General features: G+C 44.5%; 5 protein-coding genes across 5 annotated transcripts; 2 read left to right on the top strand and 3 right to left on the bottom strand.

Moving 5' to 3' along the window:
* Nucleotides 1-764: 764 nt before the first annotated feature.
* PADG_02443 (carbamoyl-phosphate synthase arginine-specific large chain) lies at nucleotides 765-4,661 on the bottom strand (the record flags this gene model as incomplete). The annotated part of the gene is made up of 3 exons (XM_010760156.1): nucleotides 765-872; nucleotides 975-4,033; nucleotides 4,283-4,661. 3 exons carry the CDS (start codon nucleotides 4,659-4,661, stop codon nucleotides 765-767), a joined length of 3,546 nt encoding a protein of 1,181 aa, XP_010758458.1.
* A 692-nt stretch (nucleotides 4,662-5,353) lies between these two features.
* PADG_02442 (uncharacterized protein) lies at nucleotides 5,354-6,985 on the bottom strand (the record flags this gene model as incomplete). The annotated part of the gene is made up of 1 exon (XM_010760155.1): nucleotides 5,354-6,985. The coding sequence occupies one exon, from the start codon at nucleotides 6,983-6,985 to the stop codon at nucleotides 5,354-5,356; it is 1,632 nt and encodes a 543-aa protein (XP_010758457.1).
* Nucleotides 6,986-9,256: 2,271 nt separating this feature from the next.
* PADG_02441 (uncharacterized protein) lies at nucleotides 9,257-10,091 on the bottom strand (the record flags this gene model as incomplete). Its single annotated transcript, XM_010759687.1, has 3 exons — nucleotides 9,257-9,480; nucleotides 9,683-9,938; nucleotides 10,035-10,091. 3 exons carry the CDS (start codon nucleotides 10,089-10,091, stop codon nucleotides 9,257-9,259), a joined length of 537 nt encoding a protein of 178 aa, XP_010757989.1.
* Nucleotides 10,092-10,563: 472 nt separating this feature from the next.
* PADG_02440 (uncharacterized protein) lies at nucleotides 10,564-11,517 on the top strand (the record flags this gene model as incomplete). Its single annotated transcript, XM_010760154.1, has 1 exon — nucleotides 10,564-11,517. One exon carries the CDS (start codon nucleotides 10,564-10,566, stop codon nucleotides 11,515-11,517), a length of 954 nt encoding a protein of 317 aa, XP_010758456.1.
* Nucleotides 11,518-12,828: 1,311 nt separating this feature from the next.
* Nucleotides 12,829-13,565, top strand: PADG_02439 (uncharacterized protein; the record flags this gene model as incomplete). The annotated part of the gene is made up of 3 exons (XM_010760153.1): nucleotides 12,829-12,870; nucleotides 12,962-12,990; nucleotides 13,379-13,565. The coding sequence occupies 3 exons, from the start codon at nucleotides 12,829-12,831 to the stop codon at nucleotides 13,563-13,565; spliced, it is 258 nt and encodes an 85-aa protein (XP_010758455.1).
* Between the last annotated feature and the right edge of the window lie 523 nt (nucleotides 13,566-14,088).

Here is a 14,088-nt window from a genome sequence, read left to right as displayed (position 1 = left end):
AGTGAGTGTTATTTATCGATCCACGTGACAACATTATTTTGAAATACAAGCTAACCTATTCCGGCTTAGAGCAATTTCAGTGCCCACATCATTTTCGTCGCCAATTACCATTTACAGATGGAGATGGAGCATATACAGAAACCGTTCAACAAACCGTAGCTATGTAAGCTCAATTGAAGTGGTAATAAGTAGCTCAGCATTGATCCTCAAGCGCAATCATGGTATCCGCAATGGAACTTTTGTCTATGTGAAAAAAAAGAAGTAGAAGATAAAAAGAGCATTAAAAAAACGTGACAGAAAAGGAAAGGAAGAATGAATACAACCCATATCATGAGGTTTAAAAAATTGTTGCATGTTAGTCCACAGAAATTTAGTCAGCATAGATGGTTATTCTGAGGGTGCAGTTATGTGAGTGGAAATTGGGGAGAAGCCAAATCAGATATTATAACTAAGAAACGAGGAAGGGGGGGGGGGGGGGGGAAGAAGCAAAAAATCAAAGACATTAATTAATAAAAAGAGGCGTACATAGTAGCACTGCGGCTAAACCAAAGCAAAAAATGATGGTCTCAAAACAAAAAGGGCCCGACGCTGGGGCCTTGAGATCTAGGTAATGTGAAAAGGAGATAAGGTAGAGGATGGGTGAAAAGGTTAAAGCTAAGTAAATGAATCGAAACCGGTTGTGCTACTAACTGGTTGTGATTTCCAGAGAATAGCTCATGTCTAAAAATGGAAGAAGAAAAAGGGTCATCCCCAAAATATCTCGTTTACAAAAGTTTGCCGCCAACGAAGTTAGACCAACTGCGGACTTCGGAGGGGATTCCCTCCTGGCGCGGAAGCTTTTCATTCATACATTTAGCGAAGAGGACGGCGGTCTGTTTCATAGCAGTGCTCTGTTAGTGGAAACCATTTCAAAGACAAGAAAGCACAACTTCTGATAACGGGAAAAATGGGGAAATGCTCTGCTCGAGGCTTACATTAGGTTCCATAAAGAGCGGAACACCGAAATCGACAGCATTTCGTCGCATGACATAGTCCTCATCGAGAAGTGTCTTTCCACGGCTTTTAGCAATATTGAAAACACCCCTAATATCGTACTTCTCAAACACCTCGCGCAGGGCCCGTTTGTCTTCCTTGGGAAATTCGATGACTTCGATCTTGACATCGCCCTTGGCATTTGCTTCCAGACAAGTCTTGACTTCTGGGCTGGCAGCATACAGCTTATATCCGAGTGGGCTCAGGTAATCAACGATCTGAGGCAGTTCGGACATCTCAGTGTCACCACCAAGCAGAAGGCCCTCTCCCGGTTCTGGCATGCGGAAGTTCATCGTCGACTGCAGTGAGGACCAGTATGCTTCGACCAGATCCTTACCGAAGCAGGCGATTTCACCAGTACTGGCCATCTCAACTCCAAGATATGGATCAGCGCCAGCAAGACGGGTCCAGCTGAATTGAGGAACTTTAGTAGCAAGATAATTGCGCTTGACAGCCATGATATCAGTGGGCTCAGGGACATCTCTGCCAACAAGGGCCTTGGTAGCGATGTCGATGAAATTGGTGCCAAGAACTTTGCTGACAAACGGAAATGATCGCGATGCACGGAGATTGCATTCGATGACTTTGAGCTGTGGCTCTCCACCTTCGAGATCATCAGCCTTGATGATCTGCATGTTGAAGGGGCCAGTGATGTTCCAGGCTTTTGCAACTTTCTCGGCAATATCCTTTACTCGGGCCATGATTTGTTCATCAAGGTTGACAGGGGGGAGGACCAAGGTGGCATCACCAGAGTGGACACCTGCAGCTTCCACATGCTCACTGACGGCGTGGATAATAAGCTTACCAGCAGAGGCAACGGCGTCAACGTCAATCTCTTCGGCACCCTCGATAAACTTGGTGATGACCACTGGGTGGTCCGGGGAAACAGCGCTGGCAGAAACAAGCTTTTCGTTCAATTCATCATGACTACGGATGACGCTCATGGCAGCCCCTGAGAGTACGTAACTAGGGCGGACGAGGACGGGGTACCCAACGGAGTCAGCAAATGCCTCAGCGTCAGCTACGGAACTCAGCTCCTTCCAGGCTGGCTGGTCCACCCCAATGCTATCGAGGATCTGGGAGAACTTGTGGCGATCTTCGGCCTTGTCAATGTCCTTTGGATCTGTACCAAGGACCTTTGCGCCTCCGGTTTCTTGGAGTCGGAGAGCAATATTCTGGGGCAATTGACCACCAACGGAAACGACGACTCCAGTGGCATGCTCGAGCTCATAAATGTCCATGACACGCTCGTAGCTCAGTTCTTCGAAGTAGAGCCTATCGGCAGTGTCGAAATCGGTGGAGTAGGTCTCCGGGTTGTAGTTGATCATGACAGTTTTTTTGCCCATATTTCTCAATGAGAGGGTTGCGTTAACTGCGCACCAATCGAATTCGACGGAGCTTCCAATACGGTAAACACCACTTCCCAAGATCAAGGTCCCATAATCATCAAAAGTGACATCATGAGATGTAGCGTTGTAGGTGGTGTAGAGGTAGTTCGTATCAGCAGGGAACTCGGCTGCCAGGGTGTCAATCTTCTTAACCCAGGGTCTAATACCAAAACTCTTCCTCCTTGCGCGCACATCATCCTCGGTCGCCCCAACACACAGAGCAATCTGCTTATCAGAGAAACCCATCTTCTTGGCCTTAAGCATCATTTCCTTCTGGATTCCAAAGAGGCTGCCAATCTCCTTGAGGGTGTTCTGTAGATCGACAATGTTCTGCAGCTTGTACAAAAACCACTTGTCAATCTTGGTGAGTTCGTGAACCTTGTCTACTGAGTAATTCTCGTGAAGCATGGCCTGTCCAACGGCAAGCCACCGACGATCAGTAGGGTTCTTGAGGACTTCGTCCAGATTTTCAAAATGATCGCCCTGGAAGCCCAGGTATTTGGGATCGACTTGGCGGATGGCCTTCTGGAATGACTCTTCGAATGTACGGCCAATAGCCATGACTTCTCCGACAGACTTCATAGAGCTACCAATATCGCGCTTCACGTATTGGAATTTACTCAGATCCCATCGAGGTATTTTAGTCACGATATAGTCTAAACTAGGTTCGAAGTTGGCGGTCGTAGTTTTTGTGACAGCATTGGGGAGCTCAGGTAGGGTGTGCCCAAGTCCAATTTTGGCTGCAGTGTAAGCGAGGGGGTAGCCGGTAGCCTTAGAGGCCAAAGCTGAGGAACGGGAGAGACGGGCGTTGACTTCGATGACTCGGTAGTCGAGGCCATCAGGTTGCAGGGCATACTGGACGTTGCACTCTCCAACAACGCCTAGATGGCGAACAATCTTAATGGCAGCGGTCCGCAGCATATGATACTCTTCGTCGGAAAGAGTCTGACTGGGTGCGACAACGATACTGTCTCCCGTATGAATTCCCAGGGGGTCGAAGTTCTCCATATTACATACGGTAATACAATTATTGGCAGCATCACGGACAACCTCATATTCAACCTCCTTCCAGCCCTTAAGGGACTTTTCGACCAGAATCTGAGGTGCCAAAGTCAACGAGCGGGATGACAAGTTCTTGAGTTCCTCCGCGTTGGAGGCAAAGCCCGATCCAAGGCCACCAAGAGCATACGCAGATCGGACGATGATGGGATATCCAATCTTGTCTGCAGCTTCCAATGCTTCGTCAACACTGTTAACAGCAACTGATTCGGCGATTGGGATATTAATCTCGTTCAAAGCCTTGGAGAAAAGGTCACGGTCTTCACTGACTTCAAGAGTCCTTATGCTGGTTCCGAGGACCTTGACTCCATGCCGCTCAAAGACCCCCATACGGTTCAACTGGACTCCTAAATTTAAGGCCGTTTGACCTCCAAAGGTTAAGAATATTCCATCTGGTTGCTCCCTTTCAATCACATGGGTGACGTATTCTGGCGTAACGGGTAGATAATAGACTTCATCGGCGAGTTTGTGGTCAGTCTGGATGGTAGCGATGTTAGGATTAATTAGGACGGATTTGACACCAGCTTCTTTGAGGGCTTTAAGCGCTTGAGATCCTGTTCAAATGCGAGTGAACTTGTCAGTAGCCATTCGGTACAATTGAGCCTTGTAGTCAAATTTTCGCGAAGCCCCCATTTTCCCAAATGAAATCATGCAACAGGGCCAACCCACAATGCGCATCAAAGCCACTCCAAAGGTCAACTGTCTAGCGCACACATTATGGATATTTGCCCCAGCCATCCTCTCCCCAGCTCCTCTCATCCCTGAGGTCCTCTCCGCACCACTTCACAATCAAAGAGACATACCAGAATAATCAAATTCCCCCGCCTGCCCAATACTCAGCCCACCACTCCCAATAACCAGCACTTTTGTCACATCAACCAATTGGCCTGCGCCCTTAATGGCTTTGCTACCCATATAAGCCTTTGCGCTGGGGGCTTCCTGACCCGTAACCGCAGCCAGATGCCTCAGCGAGCTCGAGAACGACCGCTTGGGACTCCGCCATGACGGCAGCTGCTGTGGTTTTTGCAGTAACGTTTGGGAAGGTAGCATTGTCTTTGATGAAGGGAGAGTGTGAACGGTAGAAAAGGTGCGAAGGGATGGGAGACAGATTGCAGAGGCAAAACATCGCTGTTGAAGCAAGGAGGAGACCATCCGCTGCCCGCATCGGGCTGGGAGAGCCATTGGGAGCCCTGCGCCTGGCGCAGCGGTGAAAGGAGGATGTGGAGGGTTTGTTTGGAAAAGAAGGGGATGGAGTGGGAGTGGTTTTCAAGAGAGCGTGGGAGACAGATGAAGAATTGTGGAAGAGCAGTGAAGTTGACGGTAAATATGGAGAGAGGAATGGTTTGTAAATTGTTGGTTGAGTTTTTTTTCAACTTTTCATTTTCAACTTTTCATTTTCATTTTCAATATTTTTTTTTTTTTTTTTTTTTTTTTTTTTTTTTTTTTGGCTGCTGTGAATTTTTTTTTGTTGGGTCCGGGCGGGCGATTATTTGTTAGCGCCATGACTCACTATCGTAGAACGAAGCATCAAGAAAAGAGTGATAAATTTTATTCCATTCCCAGGATACAGTTGTATATTTGTATAGATAGAATCCTGTGTACATGCATGGAACACTTATTTAGAGGTAGTTAAAATAAAGAATTATTACGATCGTATTATTCGATCTTTTGCTTGATTGGGGCTCTTGTTCTAACAATTTATGCTTAGCCAGCCATGCCCTGTCGATGCATGCTGGTAACCAAAAGCTCCTCATGTCAAAAACCCGGATGGTTTGTTTGTACTGCACATACTGTGCTGAGAAATTTTATGTATTTGCTGTAGCCTACAACACAGCTCCCCACATCTAGCAATGGATTCGCAATTCAAACTATTCTTACCCATCCCCTATGGCACAAACTCTCCCATTCAACCCAGACCAAGGACCCTTTGGCCGTTTCTCCGATCGTGCCTGTCTCCCTCTATTTCTAGCAAACCGGCTTTCCGAAGTCCAGATATCCCCATCATCCTCCTTGTCTTTTGCCTTGCTAGCAGTTGCTTCCTCAAAGTCCTGGTTCATAAGCTCGTACATCTCCTTCAACGTATCCTCCGCATTTCGGGCCAATTCTGTCGCAATGTCCGTCCTCTGTTCAATATATCCCCTCGTCACATCCCCTGCTTCCTTAGCAGCAAATGCCCAGGCTTCCGCATGAGTAACTATCTCTGACCTCTCGTTCGGGTTGGTTGGGCTGGAAAGCAGAGATGGCAGGCGGTTTATAGCTGCAACGGCATGCTTAAAGCGCGGCTGTCTCGTGAGGATAGGATATTCTGGAAGTAGATGACTCTCATCCCGCAGTCGATCCAGCATTCGGCAGGTAGTCCATTTCTCCTTGGCAAGGATAGCGGATAGATGGGATTTCTGCATCGATGGGGCTTTCTGGGCCTTCGACAAGGGCAATAGATGCTCCGATATGGATGATAACAGTAAAGCAAGGTCCGGCGTAGGGGTATTCTGCTGCTTCTCACTAGGTGCAAGACGGCGCTGTGGTGTCTGGAAACCGACAGAGAGGGGCTGGGATGCTGTAGATACGGCCGATAGCAAAGCCTTTCGAGCTCTAACATAGGCGGCATACTGTTCCTGAATCTGGGATTTAGTCTCTTCCAATATTTGAATTGTTTCGACGTCGGATGCAACGATCATGGCTTCGTCTTCAATCGGGCCCTGGTCATCCATTGGCGAAGACTCAACCAGCTTCTCTTCAACCCACCGAACCAATTCCGTATGAGTCCATCGCAAAGCTTCCAGCTTTTTCCCTGGTGGGACGGGTTTCTCATCTTCAGAGGGGTGTTGGTATTTTAGCTTTTCCAACAGTTTCTTCTCTATATCTGCTTGATTCTTCGCACGCAGCACCGCCCGTTCCAACCGATGAAAAAGAGCTTCAACATCCGTGCCACAGCCGTCACGGCCCCTCGAGGTTAAGGTAGCCGAGACAGCCGAGCTCTCAGCAGCTTGGCGAGATAAAGCTTGCTCATCACTAAGTCCAAGATAGCCAGCTTGTCCAGCCTCCATTTTGTTCAGTTTCTCCAGGTAATGTTGGAAAATCAGTATCTTCCCATGATCGCGCCGGCTTCGGAGCAATCCCAGGTAGGCTTGCACCTCTCCACCCTTGTTGCTAGATTCCTCACCAACAGAACCAGTTGATGAGGAATGCATGACTTTCTTCTGAGCTGCAATTTCCAGAAGCACCTCATTGTACTCTCTTTTCGCAGCTATGTTGGCATGCAGCGCCTGGAGGTATTGCGCGCGTAGTCCATTTTTCAACTCTGGTGGGATGCGCTTCACATTGGTAGCATTGTGTGGAACGCAAAGAGTGATGTGAGATACGTGAGAGTCACCAGAGAACTCAATTTGCGCCTTCAAATACAGAGTCAACGCTCTTCGAATATAAAGAGCCTCCTGTCGAGTCCTTGTGTATTGCAGGATTGGCTTTGCGAATTGGGGTGGCACGGATGTCGTCTCGCGCGTCATTCCCACAACATATATATTTATTTATGCTCAGGAAGATGTTGTTTAGAGATAAAATCCCATCCCTGTAGCCCATAAATTGGCCTAATCTAACATGAACTGGCAACTATATGGGGGGGGGGGGGAAAGAAACCCATAAAGATATATGTCGGTTTGGAGGTTTATCGCGGTTTGTTGTTCTTCTACCGTTTTCAGATTCGAAAAAGCTTCCCCGACTTTCGCTTCCGCCTCCTTGGCACAGCACCAGATAACCAGTTATTTTAAACCCTGGTTAGACCCAGTAAACTGATCACCAAAACATAAAGCCCACAACTCCGCAGGGCTGAGCAATTGAATCTTGATTCTCAGCGAAGAACTGGGTTCAAGGTGTTGTTATTTTCTCCCCTCTCTCTTGCAATAAGAAAATCCTCTTCAAATCTTCAAAGGTATCTAGAGATAAGAGATAAGATTTTGCGGAAATTCAACTGCAAAATTCAAACATGAAAATAACCCCTATCAGAGATAAATCAGAACAGTCTCTATTTGTGCTCTTGACTTTGCTCCTTGAGACCAATTGAGAATTCCACTTTATCCGCGGACCTGTGGCCCACTACTTCGAAACTTGACTGGCGATTTTGATGCAACCAAAGAGAACATGATCAAGTCTTTATGAGAGATGCACCAATGTCTACATTTGATTTAACACCATCGGGTTTGTTTCAAAAATGCAGACAGATACGGCGAGTAAAGCAAACAATATTTTCTGCCTGGATAACATTGGTCATGCCGGGAATATTTGTGCATCCTTTGCAACAGGAACAGGAACCTGCCAGCCCAGACTATGACTTTTTACTACCCCTATTGAGAGATACTTTTTACTGAGACCAGAATGCTGTACGAACTGTGGCAGATACTGTATTCTCCTTATCAAGCAGAAACACACTCACACACAAAAATTAAATTAAACTAAATTAAAAAATTAAAAACAAAAGTAAACCCTTGAACTGATCGTTGAATTTTTCAATCATAACTATTTATATAGAAATCTTTTATCATTAATTCCTCTCTGAGCTGGCTGTCGGAATAAGAATAGCATACTCTGTATATAGGTTTAACTTGAAATATCTACACTCAACAACCACTATTTAAAGTAAAATCAATATAGGGCATATTGTTCTCATTTGACCATATTGCAATTGCTGCACCTCCGCAGTTGCTTGTATATATGAATTAGCTTTTGCTGGCAGATGTGCAGAGAGAGAATAATGAGCTGTTCAACAAACTCAGCAGATGAAAAAGTTTTGAGTCTCTTCTTTAATTTGGCTTTCTTCATGTTGAATTCTACAATAGACTTTTTGCATTTTTAAATATATTTTAATTTATAGCAAATATATTCTAACATTACTTTTCTTTAAAAAAAAAATATTAATTGTTCTTATATTTATAAATATTAATAATTTAATTAATTTTTTATTAAATTATTTAATAAAATTTTAAAACTTTATTATAAAATTAAAAAAAATATATAAAATAAAATATTTTAAAATATTTAAATTTTATTTTATTTATTTAATAATTTATTAAATTAAATATATTTTAATTAAAATTTATCTTTAATAAATTTCATTACTTGTCAATATAACTAGTATATAATTAATTTTAAATCTTAGCTCTTATTGATATAAGAAAGAAAAAATTATAAAATCTTATAACAAGAAGATAATTATCATTTTTTTATAAAAGAAAATTTAAAAAGCAATTTTTATTTAATCAGACTTAGCACTTATTGAGCAAGTATTTCCTCAGTTTCAGTCAATTAATGTAAGTTTATACATAACAGATAATTGAATCAATGGCAAGAGACAATCTACAACACTGTGCAGTCTTGCTGCTTCACAAATAGAGATATTAGTTTCTTTATTTTCCAAAGCAAGAATTGCAAGTTGTGTCCGCCCTCTATATCTATAGAGTTTCTTCTTTATCTATTATGAATGGTGACATTTTGACGCATCAAAGAGGAAAAAAGTTCATGGAGTAGTTTCGCGTTGCACATTTGAAGTGCTGATCAGTTGGGAATTAATTAGTTAACTCCATTAATTAGACTAGTAACTAGATCAGTTGCCCTTATGATGTGCAGATGTCAACTTAAGAAAGTTAATCAATCAATCAATCAATCAATCAATCGAGCAGAGACACGCGACGTTTACGGGAGTTGGGGATATTTGCGTCTCTTCAGCAAAAATTGCACAATCCACCACATTGAAAAGAATGCTTCGGATATCCACTATCCACTAGTTATCCCCCAGAAGTTATACTCAGGCTCCCCGCTCCGAGCGACGACGATCGAACGGTGCTCGAAGCAATGGGTGGTGGGAATATCGAGGCTTGTATTCGAACCTTGGAAGCTTGCTTGCAGGTTGTTGGTCCACGTGTATTAAATATTCTGTCCCTTTTCCTTATTCCCCAGATCTCAGCCTCAACCTTTGGGGGTGGACGAACCAGTGGCAGACAACGATGCTCTGCATTATTTTGGTTCCAAATGCCCAAAGTCAATTGCATTGGTTGGGTTTCTGGCCTCGACCGCTGTCATTCGTTGACATCTCTTTTTTCTTTCCTGCTGTTGGTTAATATTTCTTGCATGTTTCGATATCCGAATATTAGAGCTAATAGATACAATATGCAGAACAGATTCGCAGAACAACAAGGCCACTCCGTAAGTACTCCGCACAATCTGGCCAAATGAAATTTTCACTCGGTCCTCACCTTCGACGATTGGACGTGTCAAACTCGGCTTGAGGGTAGCGCCGATGTTCCCCTTGCCCTCTTCCCTCTGTGGCGTTGGGGCTATTGTTAAACTAAACTTCTTGACCTTCCAACTTTCCAAGTTATGCCCCAGTTCTTGAGACGCCTTTCTCACACTCCCAGTCTCGTTGACCGAAGTCTCAAGTGGCAAAATATTTGAATTTGAGCACCCTAGCTATCATCGTCGTTCAAATGTGGTGATAGTCCATACATATCATATCACATTCACCGATGGAGGCCCCATGGCTAGCCACTAATTAAGCTGCTAAACCATCTTCGTGCTGCCATTCTGCCCCGGCCGTTTGTGATTCTTTGGAATCGACCGCATGGAGCGCTAAGGAGATTAGGATTAGGTTCATATCTATTTGGACCAGGCACGGACAGAGCAAAATGGTTGTCAGACATTGATCTTTCATTTGACTAACTAGTTAGTTATTTAACGTGGGTGGGGGTGACAAATATTCATGCTGGGCCCGTCCATGTGGAAATTCTGCACTCCAAAATTATAACTATGTGAATCGTTGATCTTTAAACTGTTGTACGAAAGTACAGATTCACCGTCGCATTCACCCTGGCGGTCAAAGTTCAACCTCCTTGTATTCTCAAGGATACTCTGTTCGCAGAGTGTTATAGTCACGTCAACATCACAGGCGATGGCTCCAATCCTCCTATGATCTTTTTCAACAGAGATAAGAAAACTCTTTGATCATATCAGGCTGCAATTTACATCGCAGGATCGAGATCAAATTTCAACCTGGTAAGCTACGAAAGAGAGGAAGAAGAGTCCAATTTTGTCAATTATGCAGCGCATTGACGATCGCCTTACTCGCCATGATTTGAAGCTCTCGTCGAGCGAGGCTCTTCTCTCACGCAGATACAGACGATCGATAACGGAGGGGATGGACCCTTCCGAGCTGTCAATTGTTACAGTCCAGCTCTCTGCTTTTGAAGGAAAGCAGGTCCCGTCTCGATCTGGATCACCACAGACGACCACCATCAGATTCGCCGATTCATTACCCATTAGACGTCCTGATAAGCAACGCACACGGTTGGAGAACCCATACGCTCCTCCTGCACACCATCACAACCAGCACCCTCACGTCCAGTCTATGATCGTCAGGAAATCAAGGAGCTTCGTCCCAGTTTCTAATCCTACAAGCCCATCTTCCAAAATCATGACACCATCCTCCTCAGGGTCCCCCAAACCACTGACCCCATACTCGCAAGAGCCAACCAAAGTCAGGACAGACCAGATGAGCAGACTCAACAAACCCACTCCCGCACTACCGGCCGCGAGTAATTCCAGCAGCAGCACCAGCAGCGCCAGAAGTGCCAGCAACAGCAGCAGGAACAGCAGCACCAGCACCCAACAGACGGAACTCTTAATCACAACCGAAATGCCATCCGAACCATCCACCATGAAACCCAATGCGCCGGTACCCACCCCGGAAGGGAACAGACCAGCTTCCCAAAAACAGCCGCGACTAAAGAAGAATCTCATCCCACCGCTCACCAAAGTCCATTTCTCCTGCTACCAATCCCACCGTTATTTCGCAGCCTCGAACAACTCCGTCTATCCCGTGCCATGCATGGCTTGTCTGAAAGAAGACCAATTGCTCCGCTGGCGATGCACGTTCTGCTGCCTGCGAATCTGCCGCGAATGCATGCAGACTATTCAGAAGTGCAAGCGGCGGTCACTCAAAGAGCTTATGGATTGTCTCGTGCGCGCCTTAGAAGCTGCTGGAGGTGCATGATTCATTCATGGGACTTATCCCTGGGTTTCGCTTTTGTTTTTTTCCTTTTCCTTTTCTTTTTTATTCTTTCTTTATCTTCTTTTTCGTTTAGCCGACCGCTTATGCATCTCATTTCTTGTTATGTTTCAAACCCGCTCGAGAGCACGGATGACCGCTCGATTAATAATAAGTTCAGCGACGGGAAAAGGGAGTTAGTTATTATACTTTTATGAGTCCTTGCTCATACAATTCCCAGACCAGAATCGAGGTTTGATCGAGAGCAGATTAAAGTATCGACAAATGGCCTCGGTGGTGGCAGCATGCGAGCTTGCAATATCCTCTCAAACGGCACATTTGGCTCTTACTTGGATCTTCTTTTTCTTTCTTTCTTTCTTCTTCTCCTTCCTCTCTTGTTTTTATTTCATTTCTTTCTTTTCATTTCAAATTTATTTATTTTATTTTTCATTTTAGTTTTTATTTCTGGTTTTTAACGAGGTGTTATGGCGTCTGGCGCTTCGGTAATCCTCCAGATGAAGAGATAAAAGTGCGCGAGTAGGAAATCTACATACATCGATTTAAGTGAATCTCTGTCGTTGAAATTCTAATGTCCCTTTTCTGGTGCCAGAGAGAACGTGTTTACGTATGGAGATTTGTTTCTGACTATCCTGTTCTTCATGTTCTCTATATATATTTCATGCCTTTTGAGCGTCCCGGACGGTAATCAACAGATGTATCCCATTTATACCCCGTGCCGTTCGTTGCTGTTTTTTGTTAGCTCATGGGTTCTAGTTCTTTTTGAATAACCCACGACTACAATCATATGATTCAATAGCTTGATATATGTATGTACATAGATAATTGTTATTCAGCGCATGTCATTTTATCTTCTATTGTAGTTAATCTTTTCCTTCTCCCTTTGTAGTCTTTGGAGACGACGAGCCTTCTCTGCAAAAAACCCACATACACATACACACACTAATTGCCTTCGAATTGACTTGATTGGGAGAAAATGGTATGAATATAAAATCAACAGATAAGTTACCGAAGTTATGTGGGTCCAAGCAAGCTCCGAACTAAATTCTATGATAACTAGAGATCATCGGGTCCACTCATTCGCCCTCTACTCTTTACATCAACGAGTTGCCAAATGAAAAATAAACAAGGCACCCCACAAAACTCCAAATATTAAAGGTATCTGCCGACCACCATCTCTGAACGTAAACGAACTTCTAGGTCAGATTTGCGATCAGGTATTTTGCTTTTCAGTGCTGTCAAGATTTTGACTGTGGCCAAAACATCAAGCCATTCCTTGCGAAGGCAGACTGAATCATCATGCCATCGGATGGAAAGAAAACAGGGGGTGGAGGACAGCAGGTATGTACATATCTAAACTTGTTTTGTGTTTTATCTCCTCCAGGGAGCTGCAATACGGAGATGGTCTGCTATTAAACTAACTGAATTACAGGCTCCTGGGGATGCCAAAAGTGAAGCCAAGTATGTATACATATTCTAGATAAGAGACACACAACATGTACGGCACATGTACACAAAGACGGGGGGAGCATCATCTCCTCTAGGCGCCGTGATATTTCTCATTTCTACAGACTAAAAGATATAATGTTGTCCCTCCTCTATCTGGTTTCTGTCTTAAACGAATTTGTCAAACGGAAACAGCCGCTGGACACTGCATAAGAATATCCCATAACACCGGTCCGATTTAAAACCATGCATGCACACAAAAACAGAAAAGGCACATAGGGATCTTTTTGATGCCTACCTGTCCAGCAGAACTTCTAGTCTTCATCATTCCGACATCCTCCTTTCTTATACATGTATCGTACATCGCTGACAGAATTACCATTAACTTCTCCCTGGTTGCCAGAACCAGCACCTCCAATTCGAGCGCTCCGTCCAAGTACCAAATCGTCAAGAAAGGATGGGGAGATCGAAAAAACTTCCAGCACTCGTATGGACTCGGTATGGGTGTGGACGATTTCGAGGAAGGAAATGCCATCCTGGACAAAATGATGGAGCATGACGTGGAGAATATGAAGAACGGGAACAACTGAGTCGGGTTGAGGGGTCGGAAATGAGAGATGGAGTTCATCAGTACAGGAACAAAGTTGGGATACAAAATGTTTTGTTTCGTTACCAAGATATATGGGCTAACGGGAAAGTTTCATTTCTAATAGAGAAGCCCGGGTTTCATCTGGTGAGAATGAAGAGTGTGCCACCAAAAGTGCACCTGTATGTTTAGTTTAGCTGCTAAGGTGTAGTGAAATCCGACATTACTGTGCTTGCGAAACTATATGGGATTCCACAAAATATTCCCTCCATTCTGTTCTATTCTATTCGCTGGTACGTGTCTATTTGCTCAACTGGAAACGCCGTTCGTGCCAGCAGGACTTCAAGTTCGTTGAACAAATCCAGCTAGGTTTCCGACCCTCTTTATTAGCGGATGAACATGTTACCCAGGCGCAGTGCATGCAACATAAGCCCTGGACTAGTAGTTCAGAAAATCGCAACTGTGTACGTCCCGTATTGCGGAAGAACGGTGATAGGTAAGTTGGAGGGGGGGGGGGGGGGGGGGGG

This window comes from Paracoccidioides brasiliensis (genome assembly GCF_000150735.1).
Source record: "Paracoccidioides brasiliensis Pb18 unplaced genomic scaffold supercont2.3, whole genome shotgun sequence".
Taxonomy (NCBI): Eukaryota; Fungi; Ascomycota; class Eurotiomycetes; order Onygenales; family Ajellomycetaceae; genus Paracoccidioides; species Paracoccidioides brasiliensis.
The sequence above is the reverse complement of the archived record's forward strand: the minus strand, read 5'-3'. Positions and strand labels throughout refer to the sequence as shown.